At 48.2% G+C, this 17257-nt stretch overlaps 2 protein-coding genes across 2 annotated transcripts in view; both read left to right on the forward strand.

Moving 5' to 3' along the window:
* The first annotated feature begins 450 nt into the window (after positions 1-450).
* Positions 451-1980, forward strand: LOC121834733. Its single transcript, XM_042288487.1, has one exon. It carries the CDS (start codon positions 451-453, stop codon positions 1978-1980), a length of 1530 nt encoding a protein of 509 aa, XP_042144421.1.
* Positions 1981-4099: 2119 nt separating this feature from the next.
* LOC121834734 overlaps positions 4100-17257 on the forward strand; it is a 35017-nt gene continuing 21859 nt past the window's right edge. The window contains exon 1 of the mRNA XM_042288488.1: positions 4100-4237. Coding sequence (XP_042144422.1) covers positions 4100-4237 — 138 coding nt within the window. The remainder of the gene's footprint in view (positions 4238-17257) is intronic.

Genomic DNA, 17257 nt, shown 5'->3' on the forward strand with positions numbered 1-17257 from the left:
TTGTGGTGGCGAAAGTGCCCTTTCCCCTCGCGGGACCTTGGACAGGGACCCCCTCGCCCCTTCAAGGAGGCTACATTAGCCGGTGCTCGGACTCGTAAAGAGTCCTCCCTTCTCAGACACCAAAACTGAAAGATGACGATGTAAATATTCCTGTATATAAACGTCTTCTCCTCTCAGTGAACGCTCCTCAGTATCTTCGGAGTCCACGATGCTTGGAAGTGGGAGCATGCTCGGCCCGGAATCGTAACAACTGGGTGGCAGCGGTGGAATGGTCTGTGCAGAGTCCTGGTTGCTGTGTTGGTGACTGTTCAGCTTTCTCTTCTGATTTGCCAGGTTTGAGTAGATGGTGAAGTTTGCTTAAACTTGGTGATATAGCTGCCGGGGTAGTTGGCTTTATTCGGGTATTCCCCGGGAGAGAGTAAAGTGAAAGATTGTCACTCGAGAACAGCCATGGATTTGAAGAAGTTGCGCAGACCAGATCTGAATCTTTTGAGTAAAGAATTGGGGCTCGATTTGGGGGGAGTCCAGAGAAAACCTCTCATAATCGAGGCTATTCGGGCGAGTGGTGCCGACGACGTGGAGCTTCGGGAGTGCTGGGAGCTAATCGAGGAAAGGATTAAGAAAGAGGAGGAAAGAGTTAAGAAAGAGGAGGAAAGACAAGAAAGGGAGATCGCAGAAGGAGAGAGAGAGCGTCTTTATTGCAGAGAATCAGAGGAAAGGGAGCTGGAACGGAAAACGTTAGAGCTTCAGATAGCTCACGTGGAGGCAGAGCGTGCAGGCCCAGAGACACAGAGTTTTAGGGTGTGTCAGGCTACACCGCGGCTGAAAATGAAAGATCTCCTACAGCCCTTTAAAGTTAAAGAAGACATTGGCTTGTTTCTTGTAAATTTCGAAAGAACATGTGAGAAGATGGACTATTCGCGCGACACCTGGCCGCTATGGCTCTTGACAGTTCTGCCGTGCGAGGCCGCCGACGCGGTGGCTCGGCTGGAAAGAGCGGAGGCAGACGATTATGACAAGGTCCAATCGGCTCTCCTGAAGAAGTACCGCCTTTCCGCCGACGCCTTCCGTCGCCGATTTCGCACTGAGAGAAAAAAGTCGGATGAGTCCTTCTCCGAATTCGCTTACAACCTGAAATCCAATCTCGTAGAGTGGCTGAAAGGAGAGGAAGCTTTGGGAGACCACGGCAAGGTGGTCGAGTGTATCGGTCTCGAACAGTTTTATAACTGCTTGACGGAGGAAACCCGCCTGTGGGTGCAGGACAGACCAGGGGTTAAAACGTTGGAGCGAGCCGCCGATCTGGCAGAAGAATTCGCTTTAAGGCGCGATGCTGAGAGAAGCCGGGTTTGTCTCGGGGCAAACGCAGGCGGGGAGCCTTCCAAGAAAGTTGGTGCGCACGGAAAAGAAAATGCCCAGTCGCAAGGACAAAAGAGTGAGAAAAGTGGGGAGATGTCCGATAAGAAAGAGAGCGAAGGGAGGACAAATTTTGGGAAAAAGAGGGCGTTCGAAGCAAGAAAACCTTTAGTCTGTTTTTGCTGTCAGGAGCGTGGACATATCAGTGCGGGTTGCCGAAAACCGAAAGTGGTTTTTTCCTTCGTTGATGACGATGACGAGAACGCGCGCCTTCTCGAGCCCTACCTCCATGACTTGCTTGTTAATGTTAAAGCATGCAGAGTTCTCAGAGATTCTGCGGCGACGATGGATACCATTAGATCTGAGTACGTCGGAGAGAATGATTTCACTGGAGAGTGCGCCTGGATTAGTCAGGTCGTGGAGGAGAGCAGTGTCTGCCTGCCTATCGCGCGTGTCAAGGTAGAGGGGGCCGTTCGGGATGTTGTGCACAGAGGCAGCGGTGTCGCAAAACCTTTCCAAGAGGTATCCCTATTTGTTTTCCAACCGGTCAGATCGAATGCTGAGAGACAAGGGTTTGAAATTTTGCGAGGGAACCGTCCATGCACTTACCCGATCCAAGGTTCGTGAACTCGCGGCGCAAAAGACGTGCGCGGACGGAGGTGTTTGTAACGATTCAATAGATAGAGGCACAGTTAAGGCGCAGGACATGGGGGAGCCGGCTGCGCCGGAGCCGCAGTTAAATCTGTGTGCCGTTGGCGAGGCAGAAGAGACTATGCCTAATTGTCCAGATGAAACGCTTGAATCAATGACATCTCTCGTTCCGCCGCACTCGTCTGGTCTTTCAGGCCTGCTGAAAGTGTATGTAGAAACGCTGTTGGCGGAACAGGCACGTGGCCCATCGCTTAAAAGATTTTGAACAATCATATTAAAGAGGGTCTCTCAAGAGAAATGTAGCATTTCAGTGTCGCGCGGGAGCCCTGTATCGGCGGGCCAGAGACTCAAGGGGGTTGCACTTTGATCAGCTGGTAGTGCCGAGCAAGTACCGGGACGAACTGCTTTCTTTGACTCACGGAGGCGGGTGGTCGTGCCATCTGGGCATCAAGAAGACAAAGGACAGGCTTTTGCGCGAGTTTTGCTGGCCCGGCTGTTTCAAGGATGTCGAGCGATTCGTGCGGACCTGCGACACGTGTCAGAGAGTTGAAAAGCCTAAGGATCAGAGGAAGGCCCCTATGAGGCTGGTGCCGCTGATAAGTTAGCCCTTCCGCCGCCTGGTCGTGGACGTTGTGGGACCGCTCCCGGTGACCCAGTTTGGGTATCGGTATATCCTGACAATGATTTGTCCGGCGACAAAATTTCCTGAAGCGGTGCCATTGAAGGAATTGAACTCCGTTGGAATCGTGGATGGATTTTTGTCAGTGTTTTCCCGCCTTGGATTCCCTGCTGAGTTGCAGAGTGACCAGGGAAGTGTTTTTACCAGCGCCTTGACCACGACGTTCCTTCAGAAGTACGGCATTCGTATCGTACACAACTCAGTTCGTCACCCACAGAGCAACAGCGTCGAGGCGTGGCACTCAGTCCTAAAGCGAGTGCTGCGGGCTTTGTGCTACGAGCATAGCAGAGATTGGGAAGCTTGCCTGCCCGCAACTATGCTTGCTTTGCGCTCCGTGCCGCACGAAACCACTGGGTTCAGCCCTGCCGAGCTTGTGTACGGGAGGTCCCTGAGGTCCCCACTTCGAATGTTGCGAGAGGCTTGGGAAGGGCGCGGCGAGGATCCGACTGTTGTCGAGTACGTCTTAGGCTTGCTTGACGGGCTTCAGTGCTGTAGGGGACTTGTGGAGAGAAATATGCAGGCAGCTCAGACCCGAGCTAAGTTGTACTATGACCGGACGGCCCGTCAGCGCACGTTTTCGGCAGGGGACAAGCTAATGCTGCTAGCAGCCTCGAAGAAAAACAAATTGGATATTAGTGGGAGGGGCCTGCAGAGGTTCTCGAGAAGTTGTATGACACCAACTACGCTCTTAAAATGCAGGGAAAGCGCAAGGAGGTGCGAATTTATCATTCTAACTTAATGAAGCCGTATCACGAACGCCAGGCCGTTGTTCATCTCACGTTAAATGCACCGGAGGAAGCTGATATCGAGTTCGTTTTTCCGACAAGCAATCAGGGCAATGGTTCATTGGAGAACGCGCTTGTGCGAATCAGGGCTGACTCGGAACTAAGTCCACAACAAAAACAAGACCTCGAGGCACTTCTGCAGGAGTTTCATGAGAGCTTCGCTGACCGACCTGGCCGAACTAGCCTAATTGAGCACGATATTGAGTTGACTTCGGACGAACCGATCCGTTCCAGGCCGTATCGGGTGTCGCCAAGGCAGAAGGAGATCTTAACCTTCGAGACCAATCGCATGTTAGAGTTGGGTGTCATCGTGCCCACAGAAAGCGAATACACTTCACCCTTGATTCTGGTTTAAGTTCCGGGCAAGGACCCGAGGCCTTGCGTCGACTACCGGAGACTGAATGCAGTTACCCGTGATCAGGCCTACCCTATTCCTAACCTCGAGGAAAGGGTTGAGACAGTGAGTCGTGCCGAGTATGTGTCCACGCTTGACTTGACTCGCGGATATTGGCAAGTCCCAATGACAGAACAGGCGAGCCAATACTCCGCATTTATTTCTCCGCTATGCACTTTTCGCCCGCTAGTTCTCAGTTTTGGCTTGAAGAACGCGTCCTTTTGTTTTTTTCGCTTAATGGATCGCGTGTTGCGTGAAGTGGATCACTTCGCGTTACCCTACTTGGAAGACATTGCCATTTTCTTGGACAGTTGGGAAGAACATCTCAACCATATAAGAGAGGTGTTGACGCGCTTGCGGCACGCGGGGCTGACGGTGAGAGCGGAAAAGTGCCGATTCGGGAAGGCAGAAGTAGATTACCTCGGGCACACACTCGGCCGAGGATGTAGGCGCCCATTGGAGGTAAAGCTCGCAGCGATATCGGAGTACCCTAGGCCGGTCACGAAGACGGACGTTCGCTCATTTCTCGGGCTCACGGGATACTATCAACACTACACTCGGAACTATTCTGAGATTGCTAGTGCGCTAACCGACAGCTCGCGAAAAGGTGAACCAGTTCAACTGGTTTGGGATGAACCGAAGGAAAGGTCGTTTCGCACTCTTAAGGCGGCCCTCACTTCTCAACCAGTTTTGCGTGCGCCTGATTACGCCCGGCCGTTCGTTGTCCAGTGCGACGCTAGCGACCGTGGCCTTGGTGCAGTGTTGAGGCAGGTGGACGAGGGTGGCAATGAGCACCCGGTAGTATTTATCAGCCGAAAGTTAACTACCCGGGAACAGGCATACAGTGTATCCGAAAAGGGGTGCGCTTGCTTGGTCTGGGCAACCCAGAAGCTGCAGTGCTATTTGGCAGGGTCGCACTTTTTGATCGAGACCGATCACTGCCCCTTGACTTGGCTTCGCAATATGTCTTCCAAGAATGGACGACTGCTACGTTGGAGCTTAGCACTCCAGCAGTACAATTTTGAAGTCAGATATAAGAAGGGACAGCTCCATGGAAATGCGGATGGTCTCAGCCGAGGGTTTTCAGCCTAAATGAGCCAGAGGGAGGTCTATTTTATTACTTGTATATTTCTTTTCGGCTTCAGCAGTTTCCGCTGTTTGTGCATGGTCGCGCACACACTTTGGCCGTTTCGTTGGTTATGAGAGATTTCCTGAACCAAAATTAGAAGCCGGGCGCTTCATAAGCAAAGGGTTATGTTTGTGTTCTGTAGAAATTCGATTTCTGTAAAATGTATTCCTTAATTCAGGGTTCTCTTGAGTGACAATGTTTATATTTTAGTTGTCTACTTTAAAAGGACAAAGTTTGTGTCAGTTATATAGTAATCTGGCAGATCCCAAGGTTGGCTGCGCACTTGCGGACCTGCGACCTTGGGCAATGTGCGGCCATACCGCTGTTTGTTTCATCTGGTGCACTGAGGAGCTCCCTTGAGAATGTGACTGCTGCGGTCCCCGAGAGACACTCGGCGAGCGACTACGGGTTCTTCGGGATGCAACGTGGGTTGCAACCCTTTCGACCCCTTTTCCCCGGCGGCGGAGGAGCTGTTATGATCGGCCACCCAGAGAGCAGGTTCGGCTTCCTGGCGGCGCCATCGACCACCCCTCGAGTGACCAGAGTCTCGGGCTCGGCATTCTGGCGCCGCCGAACATGCCGACCGACGCGGCGTGGGTGGGGTGCGGCTTCCGGGCTACGCCGAGCGGGCCACCCGGCACAGCTTGAGCTGACCCCCTGACACCCCGCTGAGAAACGGGGGCCCGCTTCCTCGGCCTTCGGGCCGGGTGTTTACGGACGATGGAGACGTTTGGGTCTCGGCGTGTGATCGGGAGAGCTGCCTGTTCCCGCGTTCTTCTGGGAGACGGGACGAGAGGGATGCTTGGTCCGGGGTGTGACCACGTGGGAGGTCCGCGTCCCGGGAGACTGCAGAGACGTCCCGTGGTGACGAAAGTGCCCTTTCCCCTCGCGGGACCTTGGACAGGGACCCCCTCGCCACTTCAAGGAGGCTACATTAGCCGGTGCTCGGACTCGTAAAGAGTCCTCCCTTGTCAGACACCAAAACGGAAAGATGACGATGCAAATATTCCTGTATATAAACGTCTTCTCCTCTGTGAACGCTCCTCAGTATCTTCGGAGTCCACGACGCTTGGAAGTGGGAGCATGCTCGGCCCGGAATTGTAAATGGGATCAAACTTCGCCTTCCGAATTCGGGGTGATCTGCACTGCTATACCGCCAACGTTGTATATTCACTGGAGTGTGGGAAATGTCACATGCAGTACGTGGGCCAAACAAAATCTCCATTCCGGATGAGGTTCAATAATCATAGATCTGACACCGAAAAAAAAGCCCACTCTCAAAACACCTAAAACTAAAAGACCACTCATTTGATAAGTTAACTGTCACATTTTTAGAATCCGTCTTGGTTCACATCGCGAGCGGGAACAGAAGAAATCATTCCTAATTAGCGAGTTCTACACACTGCGAAGAGGGATTAACGAAGACGCATGACACGCCAAACCGGTTTGGTGGTTAAACATTTCGAAAATAAAAATTTGTAATTAGTTTGCGACAAGTAGAAATCCTTCACCAAGCCGGATAGATTCAAAATTATGTCTGCGTTTGATTGTGGAAAAATAAGCTTCAGTGCCACTGCCGCAGGTCATTCTGAGCTCGGTCAATTAAATATACGTAGCCGCTCGTGTGGCTTCACTATTCCTGCTTCGCACCTAACTAGAGTATCTGGAATGCTCACCTTTGAGAAGAAATGAACTGGTGCTTCTTTGCTTGTAGGCCGTGGAAACTGGAAGAGAGATTTGCGGTTAGTTGCGTTCAAGTAGCAGTTACTTTGAGTAGCCACGTAAAGTACACTAAGTCTGAAAGATTCAAAATTACATTCGCGGGACATAGATATCCTCTTGCGACGTAACTGGGCACGTGTTAATGTCGCCCGCTTGTATTACAGAAAAATAAGCTTCAATGCAGGAGCTGCCAGTCGTTCTGAGCTCCGTCAATTAAAAATGCTGTACCGGTCGTATGGCTTCAGTATTCCTGCTTCGAAAATCTGGAATTCTCACCTTTGAAGAAAAGCAAACTGGGACCTGATGGCTCTCAGGCCTTGGAAACTGCCAGAAAGATTTGTGATTAGCTGCGTCCAAGTGTCAATTTCTTTGACCAGCCACATACAGCACACTAAGCCGGATAAATTCAAAATTACATGTGCGTGATATAATTAGCCTCTTGTGACAAACCTGGGCACACATTTTGTCACCTACAGCAACACTGAAGCCAGACAGACAAGCGGTACGGCACATTAAACTGACGGTGCTCAGAACGAGTAGGGACGCTTTCACTGAAGCTTGTTTTGCTGCAATACACACATGTACTGCAGCAAAACAAGCTTCAGTGAAAGCGTCCCCAGTCGTTCTGTCAATTAAATATGCCGTACCGCTTGTCTGGCTTCAGTATTGCTGCTTCAGAGCAATCCAGAAAATCTAAAATCCTCACCTTTGAATGAGAACGACCTGGCGCCGGCTGGCTTGTGGGCCGTGGAAACTGCAAGAGAGACTTGCGATTAGTTACGTTCAAGTAACAATTTTTTGGGGTAGCCACCTACAGCACACTAAAAATTACATGCACGGGTCACAGATGCCTCATGCGACGGAACTCACTTCGTCCTTGTTTTCTGTTAAATATGCTCACCTCCACCTCACGCCTCCAATTTCTGCGTTACTTCTTCAATCTCAATTCCCTGGTTCCCAAAGGCCATGCCATGGCTTGTGCCAGTCACGGATCTGTGAGCTCTGCGACTGGCGCTATTGTGGCAACGACGCCACAGCACCTGGCGCTTGATGCGTTCTTTCAATATTTTGAGCATGGCTCAAAACAGGTGGATGGGTGTCTGGTATGCCCTTTGCTTATTTGCGGATCGTTCCGAATCAGAGGGTAGGCGCTTCTGCGACCTGGGCGCATACTCGGTATTTTACTATAGTTGAAACCAAACTCTGTAGGAATCTTGAAACATGATAAACATAATGTGCACGCCAAAAGGCATGGCAAATGAAACACCCACCATCTATCTATTTTCGTTTCTTGTCCGCAAGAACCTGTCGTGTATGTGGCCTCCCTTGCTTAAGCCGTTCCTCCCTAGTGTCCCGGTTGGGTCTCGTCCTGATGAATCGCCGGTGGAGACCTGAGGAGCGGCCAAGATCAGATTAGACCTTTTTGAGACAGAACCATATATTGCTGAGAGGAAGTACACCCAAACGAATCTCAGGCATGTCATTTATAGTGTGTTTTAAATTGAGACGCATGATGTAAAATGAGACGTCAATACTGACGCAACCCTTTTGCGAACCCAAAATTTTGAAGGCCTTGTCCCCCTCGCTAGGGGGACAAGGCATATGAATACCGGCATGTGGATGAAATTTTCACCTTAACATCCCGACTCAATGCCCATCCCCGAATATTCGACCACCACACTTTTAGAAAAAAATTTTTTTTTTTTTTTAAACACCGAGTCATCTACCACTCCAGCAAAAGCCTGAACCAAGCATACTCGTACCGTGGGTTGTTTGCTCCGTGCCGCCCCCGAGCTAATTCGGGCTGACAATGTTTTTTTTTGTTCTTTTTTTTTCAAATGGAACCCACATTCTTAGTTTTGGTTTGACTTGTAGAAGCAAGTGGATACTTTTATAAAACTTCCTCCCTATGCGCTTCCGAGTCAAAATTTTTGCAATGGCCAACCCCGGGCTTTTATTTTGCGCTCCTTGATGAATGCTGAAACTCATATAGGCGGCAATAGCTCGCCTTGAAAATACTTGCTTTTGGTGGCCGAGAACAAACTTGTGTTCCTCATTGGCAGCCACTTGCTGCCAAGAATTGCTGCACATATCCTAAAGAATCGAGTCTTAGTCTAACACGGATGCTTTGGCCGGACAGAGACACAAAAGCCTGACACAAGATCGCTATACAGACAGAAAATAGTGTCTGTGAGGAATGAAACAAACAACTCTGATAGGCATCAATCACTCACCTCGAAAACACTTGCCATGCGCGGCAAAAAGCAAACATCTGGCCTTGATTGGCTAGTTCTTGCCACCAAGACCTGCATGTATAAGAAACAACCCGGTCTTAATTAAACTTGGGCGCTTTTGCAGGAGAGACAATAAAATACTAATGCAAGACCACTACACATAGGAAATGGCATCCAAAAGGAATGAAACACAAAACTCATATAGGCGGGCAATAGCTCACCTTGAAAATACTTGCTCTTGGTGGCCGAGAACAAACACGAGTTCCGCATTGGCAGCCATTTGCTGCGAAAAACACCTGCACATATCCTAAAGAACAGAGTCTTAGTCTAACACAGATGCCTTGGCCGGTCAGAGACACAAAAGCCTGACACAATACCACTATAAAGAGAGGAAATAGAGTGTCTGTGAGGAATGAAACACACAACTCAGATAGGCATCAATAACTCACCTTGAAAACACTTGCCATGCGTGGCAAAGAGGAAACTTCTGGCCTTGATTGGCTGGTGCTTGCCACCAAGACCTGCATGCATAAGAAAGAACCCGGTCTTAGTCAAACTTGGGTGTTTTTGCAGAAGAGAGAAAACAAAATACTAATGCAAGACCGCTAAACATAGGTTATGGCATCCAAGAGGAATGAAGCACAAAACTCATATAGGCGGGCAATAGCTCACCTTGAAAATACTTGCTCTCAGTGGCCGAGAACAAACTCGTGTTCCTGAGTGGAAGCCATTTGCTGCGAAGAATACCTGTAGATATCATAATGAACCCAGTCTTAGTGTAACACAGATGCTTTTGCCGGACAGAATACAGAAGTCTGATACAAACCACAAAAAGCGGGAAATAGTGTCTGCGAGAGATGACAAAAAAACCAAGTGCAGAGGCTCGTTCTGTTTCACCTTAGTCAAATAGTGTAGCTCATTTTGCTAAGACGATGCATATTTGCTAAAAAAAAAGTATCAATATTTTGCCCCATTTAGCAGAGTTTACTGCCAAGGGTACCTGCACACCAGAATAAGTCATAATTAGTCAGTTTTTTTTCTTCTTTTGATGAGCGACAACAGAATCCTAAAGAGGTGATGAAACAAAATAAGAGCCCAGCAAGACAGGCTAGTTTGCCTTGATGCTAGCACAGTGCCTCGGTCAACCAAATGAGGTTCTATTCTTTATCACTTGTCATATTTGGTGGAAATAGTAAAGTAAATGAAAATAAGGCAATCTCTCTTGCAGCCGACAGCTGCAAACAAAATTCATATACCTCGATGAACGACCTGGAAATAAAATTGGGTGGTGGCCAAGTGGTTTCAGGTGTCAAATTTCAAACTTACAGACTGTAGTTTTGGTTTAAGTCCTCCTGGTGTATATTTTTATCCTTACAATTATATTTACATTGTTTTTTGTATTTTTGAGGCACAAGTACTTAATTTATATGCTTATTCACCTTTAGAAGCGTTTTAATTACACTCCGTGCCTTTCTAGTGCTCGTAATTGATTCTTGGTGAAAGCGGTCTTAAATTTTTCATTTCTTGCTGTCGCTGCTGTTTGCTTTCTCACCTTCAGAAAGCTAACAATTTGACACAAAAGTAATGAAAAATGTGCTTAAAATGTCATGAAGATCAGCATTTCCAAGCTGTACCCCTGCTTCATGCTCTGACCATGCCACCATACCTTAGCTGAGTGCAGTGACAGATGGTCCCAGGTTTGTCACCCGACCGTATATGGGCTTACGGTGTGGCGCGACTCATGCAGCACCTATGCTTAGTGATGGAGCCAGTGAACGAGGTGTGACACGCAAGAGCTGTGCAAGCCACAGCTTTACAGCCTGCAAAGCGTGGGAACATCCCTCTCCCTTTGCAGAGCTGGTATTAGCTCACCGAAAAGCTATTGCAAGCACTAGAAAGCCACAGAGTGTGAATAAAAGCGCTTCGGAAAATGAATTAGTGTGTAAATTATGCGTCTATATGTTAAAACTTAAAAAGAGGATATATGTATATATATATATATATATATATATATATATATATATATATATTTAAATACTAAAAAAAGGCAAAAAGAAAAAAAATGTTTCCAGGTGGGCTTGCACCCAAAGCTCCAAGGCCCTTGAATACAGTTCCCTAAAGCCCGCTTCAGACGGGGCAATTTCGGCCAGCAACTTCATGTCGCAACACCAGCAACACGGGCCGCCCGTTTTCACATGCTGCAACCGAATTGATACGACCTGCCATCATCATCATGAAATTTTATTTTTCTTACAGTATTTAGATGCACAGTTATATCCTAAAAACATGTTTTCTATATCTTTAAATTGCTCTGAGAATACTAACTCATCTTTTTGAAACGGTTTATTTTCAAAAATGATCCATTTCAAACCAGAACTAAGTCCTCAGTTCTCATCGTCACGACCACAGGGGTGTCACATGAAAATATTGCATTCCTGATTGGCTGCTGCCGCTTCAAACATCTCCGAGTAGTCAGAGTTGCTCGTCCGCTTCGAGCCGGACCCGATCTCAGCAATTCATGCCGATCTAGGGAAAACTAGGGAACAACCCGCCAGCAACCCCGAAATTGCGGGGAGAGTTGCACTGGCTCAAGCGGGCCTATACTCCGTTTCATACGTAGCGTGCAACGCAGTCAAAGCTAGCGCACCGGTTTGCATTGCTGACTGTGCCTTTGTTCGCCCCATAAAATAGTGCGTCCCCTGCAAAAATTTTTTAAAAAGTCGGAAAATGTGTCTCCTCGGGGCTTGTAACTGATAGTGGCGTTATGATTTCGACGGAGCACAAATGTTTTTCAAGAAACAGGAAAAGATAATGTAAACCACCTTAAATTGTTTTCGTGTTCGTCCGTGTGGCAGCCGCTGTGGGTTTTCGGGTTGTGTGGCACTGGCTGGTTTTGAGAAGGTGGCGTCTTACGCAGCAAGCTCAAGTACCTCTCCTGCTCGGATGTTTTCGAAGATTCGTTGTGCGAAAATCTTGAAAGAGTGCAAGCAGATGATTGCCAACACCTCCCCGGAGAATTCGGTCGTGAAGTCCTGGAGACGGCCAGTAACGACACTGGAGTGTGCCCTGTACTGTCGCGAAGTGCAAGGCGCAGTGCCTATCTGGCAAGGTGGCGTCCCCGAAGCGAAGACCTCGCAACGCGAAAGTTTCAAGCACGGGGACCGTCAAGCATGATGAGTTCACGCAGAACGCCATTCGTCTGAAGGTGCATCGCAAGTGCTCCGAGAGGGAGATTCCTACCCTTGACAGCTATTTCAAAATAAACTGTACAGGCCACGACTATTGTCGATTAATGTCTTATTCTAAATTTTGGGACAAGGCTGCTATCAGGGCGATTCCTCATTCCACACTGCACGAAGGAAAAATATAACTCGGTGCTGGAGGCAAATAACACTTGCAAAGCGGCAGAGCAGATGGTAGAAATCCGGCCTCTCGGCGACCTATAAATAAAAACCAAGAAAGAGGAATTGAAATGTACACTTCGTCAATGCGCACAATCTTGCACGAAAAGTATGTCTAAAAAAGAAAAAAACAAACCAAAAAACTTTGCGCGTCAAGTGGGTTCGAACCACCGCCACCGAGACGTCAGTATCGCCAGAGCAGCGCCTTCTACAACTCGTCCACGAAACGCGCGGAGTAACACTTTTTTTTTTCTACTTTTTCATGCGCACCACTTTAGTACCTTTGACCGTGTTGCATGTTAAATATGAAACAGAGCATAAGACACCCTATTGTCTGGTACAGAGACCATTTATGACCGCTTGGGTGTTTAAACGATGTACTACACATTTTCCAAAAAGAAAAAAAAAACATTGGGTGTTTAAACGTGGTACTACCCTTTTTTAATAGAAAAAAGCAACAACAACAACAATAAAAAAAACATTTCAGAAGAAAAAGTTAAAGAAAGGGAATGTACCATTATGTTCATTGAACTTCGGTGACAAGACTCGGGACTCGAGCAGGAATGCCGTTATCCTTGGTGTGACCCCATGAGACTGTCTTGCTGCCTCTGCTGGGGTTTATCTAACTGAAGTACCTGTACGAAAAGTAGAAGAAACACCTGTGCATAACACTCATTATTCACAAGGAAATTTGTCAACGTCCAAAATGTCCCATGAAGAAAATTATGCGAGGAATTTTTCGGCTGCGGTGGCCGAGTCACCTCTCGTGGCCAATGTTTCATTGCAACTTTAAGTGTAGTGAACACTATAGGGTATATTACGAACAAAAAGAATTTGGTTTTGTAGGAAACTATAACACACAAAATGACACTTTAATACAGTATGTTGAGGTACCTCTAAACAATCTCCAGGGTTTCATGACGCCTTTTTCAGATACCTGATGTTGAACACGAAATATGTGCACCAAGGAGTGAGCAAAGAGCGACTTCAGATTTGAGAACACCAGCGATATGTCGACAAGGAGTGCAACGTGTAGAAGGTCGTCTAGAACTGTGCCAAGATGAAAAAGCAAGATGTAACGATATCAGAATAAGGTCACACAAAAAACACACCATTGTGGTGAGACAGTTTACGATGTAGAGACAGTAATCGGGAGTCAACCGACGTACGGCCGCGATTTACTTTGCGTTGACTAAGGTGAAACATGGCAAAAAAAAAATTAAAATTAGAAAAGTCTTTTTTTTTATATTATTCGTTGAGCGCAGCCGGTAGCAGAGCAGTTGGGCGGCGTCACGAAAATCTGACAGACTCGCTAGCTTTTTTCAACTTCGTACGGCGCCAGTCGGCACCACAGATGAATGGTCGGCACTCTTAGTCTACCAGGGAAGAAAAAAGTACGAGCTCAGAGCCCAGCGTCGATCGCAACTTTCGTAAAGAGAAGTTCCGGTAACACTTCGGCGACTCGTGAGCGTTAAACAACCAACGCCTCTTCGAACGAGCCCACGAATCCAACACGTCGAACGGTTTGCGCCGGTAAGCACGCTGGGAGCCAGGGGGCTGGAGGCTGAATATGCGAAAAAGACGAGGCGCTGGTTTCTACGTCTATTTCGCACATGAGATAACAAGATAGCGAAGGTAGCTGAGTGTAAACACTGACTGATGTTACATCAGAGTACACGCAGTCGAAATGACTTCTGCAACAGAGCACGGCCAGACGCTTTCAGCAGCGGACACATGCGTTCAAATAAGCTGCGATTTGAAAACATCATGTCTTCCTTCTATCCTTCAGTGTTCACTTTGATCTGTGCATACCAAAGCACTCAATGCTGCAAGTAATAAAGTCGTCTATACGTACTTTTCGATGCGATTGAAAGTGCTTTGGTTTCACTTGGAGCCTACAAGCAAAGTGCGCGACGAACTTGAGCTGTCATCCGTCGGTTCCGCCCTCGCCGCCGTCTCGCCGAGTTGGCGCAGTCGCGGTCGCTGCGCATTGCGCAATCGCGCAATCTCGGCGGCTCGGCTAGGCTTTGCTGGGCCGGCGGGCTCGGCGGCTCGCTCAGACGCTCGTCTGGCTAAAGTTCACTTTAGTCTCGCTCGATGGGCTACTGTATACACTGCAGGCAGCGCATGCGGGCCGGCTCGCTGGGCTCACGGCTCGCTCGGCTCGCCTCCCTTCGGAGTTCGAACTGCCTCCAAAACTCGAGCGCTGGAGCTTTCGCGCGCGCGGGTTGACGATGGAAACTTTTCTCATAAAACGAGTCTGTAACCTTTCGTTTGATGGCGCAAATGCACGTATTTTTCCCGTAGTTTTTTACAGTGTGTGAATCTCGCAAAACAGGCGACGAAGAGTGGTGGGTGAAATGTGCTCGTATGTGGTCGTGGATTTTGTGTACGACGTAGGATTACCCAGAAAGGTGGGTCAATATCGATAAATGTGCGGGTAAGAAGCACGTGACCTTTCAAGCCCATTAATCCTCATTATTTTATCGTGCGAACTGACATTGTCACGTATCGCGTTCGATTTGGGTTCTAACATCGGTAACCTAACTTTTGTTGCATTAAAACTGCAATAAACATTTGTTTGAAAACGATCACTCCAATAACCACGTCGTTATTGGGTTTTCTCATTGAAAGGTAGGTCGCGGGTGTTCCAGCTAGTTATTCTGAATGGTTTGGTGGTTGTCTAGCATTTCAAGCGCTCGAGGTTGTGTGTACTGTGTGCCGTACGTACACTTGCACTTTCGATAAATGCGAATGTGTTTGCAACGCGGAACGTTTGTGTTCTGTGTGTATCCACCTCCAATATCGTTCTCTCGTAGTGCCGTATGGTAACCCCTACTGTTCTACGATATCCTTCACGCGATGTCGTATATGTGGGCGTACCGATATCCACATGTTGCTTCACGGGCGATCAATATCGTGTTACGTTTCCTCTTAGTCCGCGGTATATGCCGACGTAATTCATATTGGTAACTTGGAATTCCTTCTGAGATTTATCCACGCGATATTGTATTCTCCTTTGGGCCCGTGATCGACGACAAATATTTATATATCGGTATATATTTATATACCGGGCTTATGGGATTTTGAGTGCGGAGCTGGGCGTCGCGCCGTACGTCGCTCCACGCAAGCGCCGCGACGCGTCTCTGCCTCGGTCCGCGTCGACTGCCGCGGAAGACTCGTCTCCCGCAACTCCGCCACCGGAGCCACCTGGGCGAGTAGGAGCTACAAACTGGTGAGCGTCCCGTTCGGAAAAAGCTGGGCCCCGTCGCCGCATTTCACTCGAACAGTGAAAAGTCTGTCACAGCACTAAGAGAAAATGAGGGTTCCCCTGGCTCCTCTTACTGCTTTTAGTTGACCGGGACCGGGGGCGCACAAGTGAAAATACGATGCGCGTTGTCTGCATGGATCACTTGTCGTCTGCTCGCGATGGTACGTCGCGGACGCTACTGGGAGGCGCGCATGAGTGACAAGGCCAGGGTGTAAGAAAGACAGGTGGGGAAACGGCCCATAGAAACCTACCGCAGCGCCGTGACCGGATTGTGTACTCGTCTCCTTGCGGGTGGCTTGCGGGTACCCCCGATTTGCGACAGATGGCGCTGCGGCGAAAAGAAAAAAATTGGAATCGATTTTGCATGCAACTCTATGGGAGAGTGCGCCAAATAAACTGAGAGCATGACAGTCCTCCATTGAAAATCCACGAGAAACTTTCTCCATCAGTTTAACCGGTCGCCAGCGTTCGCCCACCTGGAGCGAGAGTTCGCGGTGCTCAACATAGATGGCGCCACAGAAAAAGAGAAAACCGAGGGGGACACAATCCGGTCACTCATTTGGCTCTCGTTTCACCACCTGTCTATCTTACACCCTGGACAAGGCGTTGTTTTCGCCCTTTTTGAACTTTACTTTGCAACATTATTAGCTCTATAAAAATGACTTGTTAGAGAAATAATGACGGTGAACGTGTGATATACTTTATTTCGCTTCAAAATTCCTGGGACGGCTCTCGCCAATCACGAAACCCAGAGAATGTGACGTATACTGAAAGGGAGCGCCGTTATGAGCGCGCATTCGGCACCTCGCGGCGCCACCGTCGGAGGAGGTGTTTCCGAGTTGTCAAATTAAAATATGATGCGCTAATATTTTCAAACTCTTTCGTTGTCCACTGGGTTTCCGGGACCACTAACGTGTAGAAACCGCAAAAAAAAAAAAGTAGATGCTCAAATACTGTTGGAGGGCCCCTTTAATATGCCGTTCCAGCGCACTCAAATTTGTTTTCCTCTTCAAATATGTATTTTTGCAATCCTTTTTTTGGATTAAGTTTCCTACACATGTTGAGGAGCAACATATCCCAACTTCAACAAAAACAAAAAAATATGTCCCTCCTCGCGTGCATATCTTATCTGAACAGAGCAGCACACCCTTTTAACGTGAAACGTTCTTTGACTAGTTGCTCCGGACCTCTTGAAGCCCGATTTCATGGAGTCGGATTTCCTAACACCTTGGCCTGTGACGCCACATGACTTTAGTTTCCCCGCTAGATTAACCGGGATAATTGACGTCACGTGACCTGAAGACTGTAGAGGTGCGTGCCTCTACATCACGTATTTTATTTACAATATCTACAGTTTGGCTTACGCCGTTCTGAATGTGTTCTCGCTGCTCGCGATCCTGGTTTTCGAGTCCCGTGACCGCTCCTCTTTCTTCTCTTCGTAAGCGGTCACTACAAAACCAATTTAGTTTCTCCGCTAAATTTAGCGGGAAGACTGACGTCACATGAAGTTTTGTCACGTGACCTATATAAATCTACACCTTCCCTGTTATGCTTAGCGGAATAATTGGCGCTACGTGACCTCAACACCACTTCAGTTTCCCCTCTAAATTTAGCATAAGAAATGACGTCACAAGACAT

Source organism: Ixodes scapularis, unplaced genomic scaffold, assembly GCF_016920785.2.
Source record: "Ixodes scapularis isolate PalLabHiFi unplaced genomic scaffold, ASM1692078v2 PGA_scaffold10__122_contigs__length_95168666, whole genome shotgun sequence".
NCBI classification, from domain to species: domain Eukaryota; kingdom Metazoa; phylum Arthropoda; class Arachnida; order Ixodida; family Ixodidae; genus Ixodes; species Ixodes scapularis.

Excerpts from the sequence above, each read along its gene's own strand:
- LOC121834733 (XM_042288487.1), top strand. The coding sequence starts at position 451 with ATGGATTTGAAGAAGTTGCGCAGACCAGATCTGAATCTTTTGAGTAAA.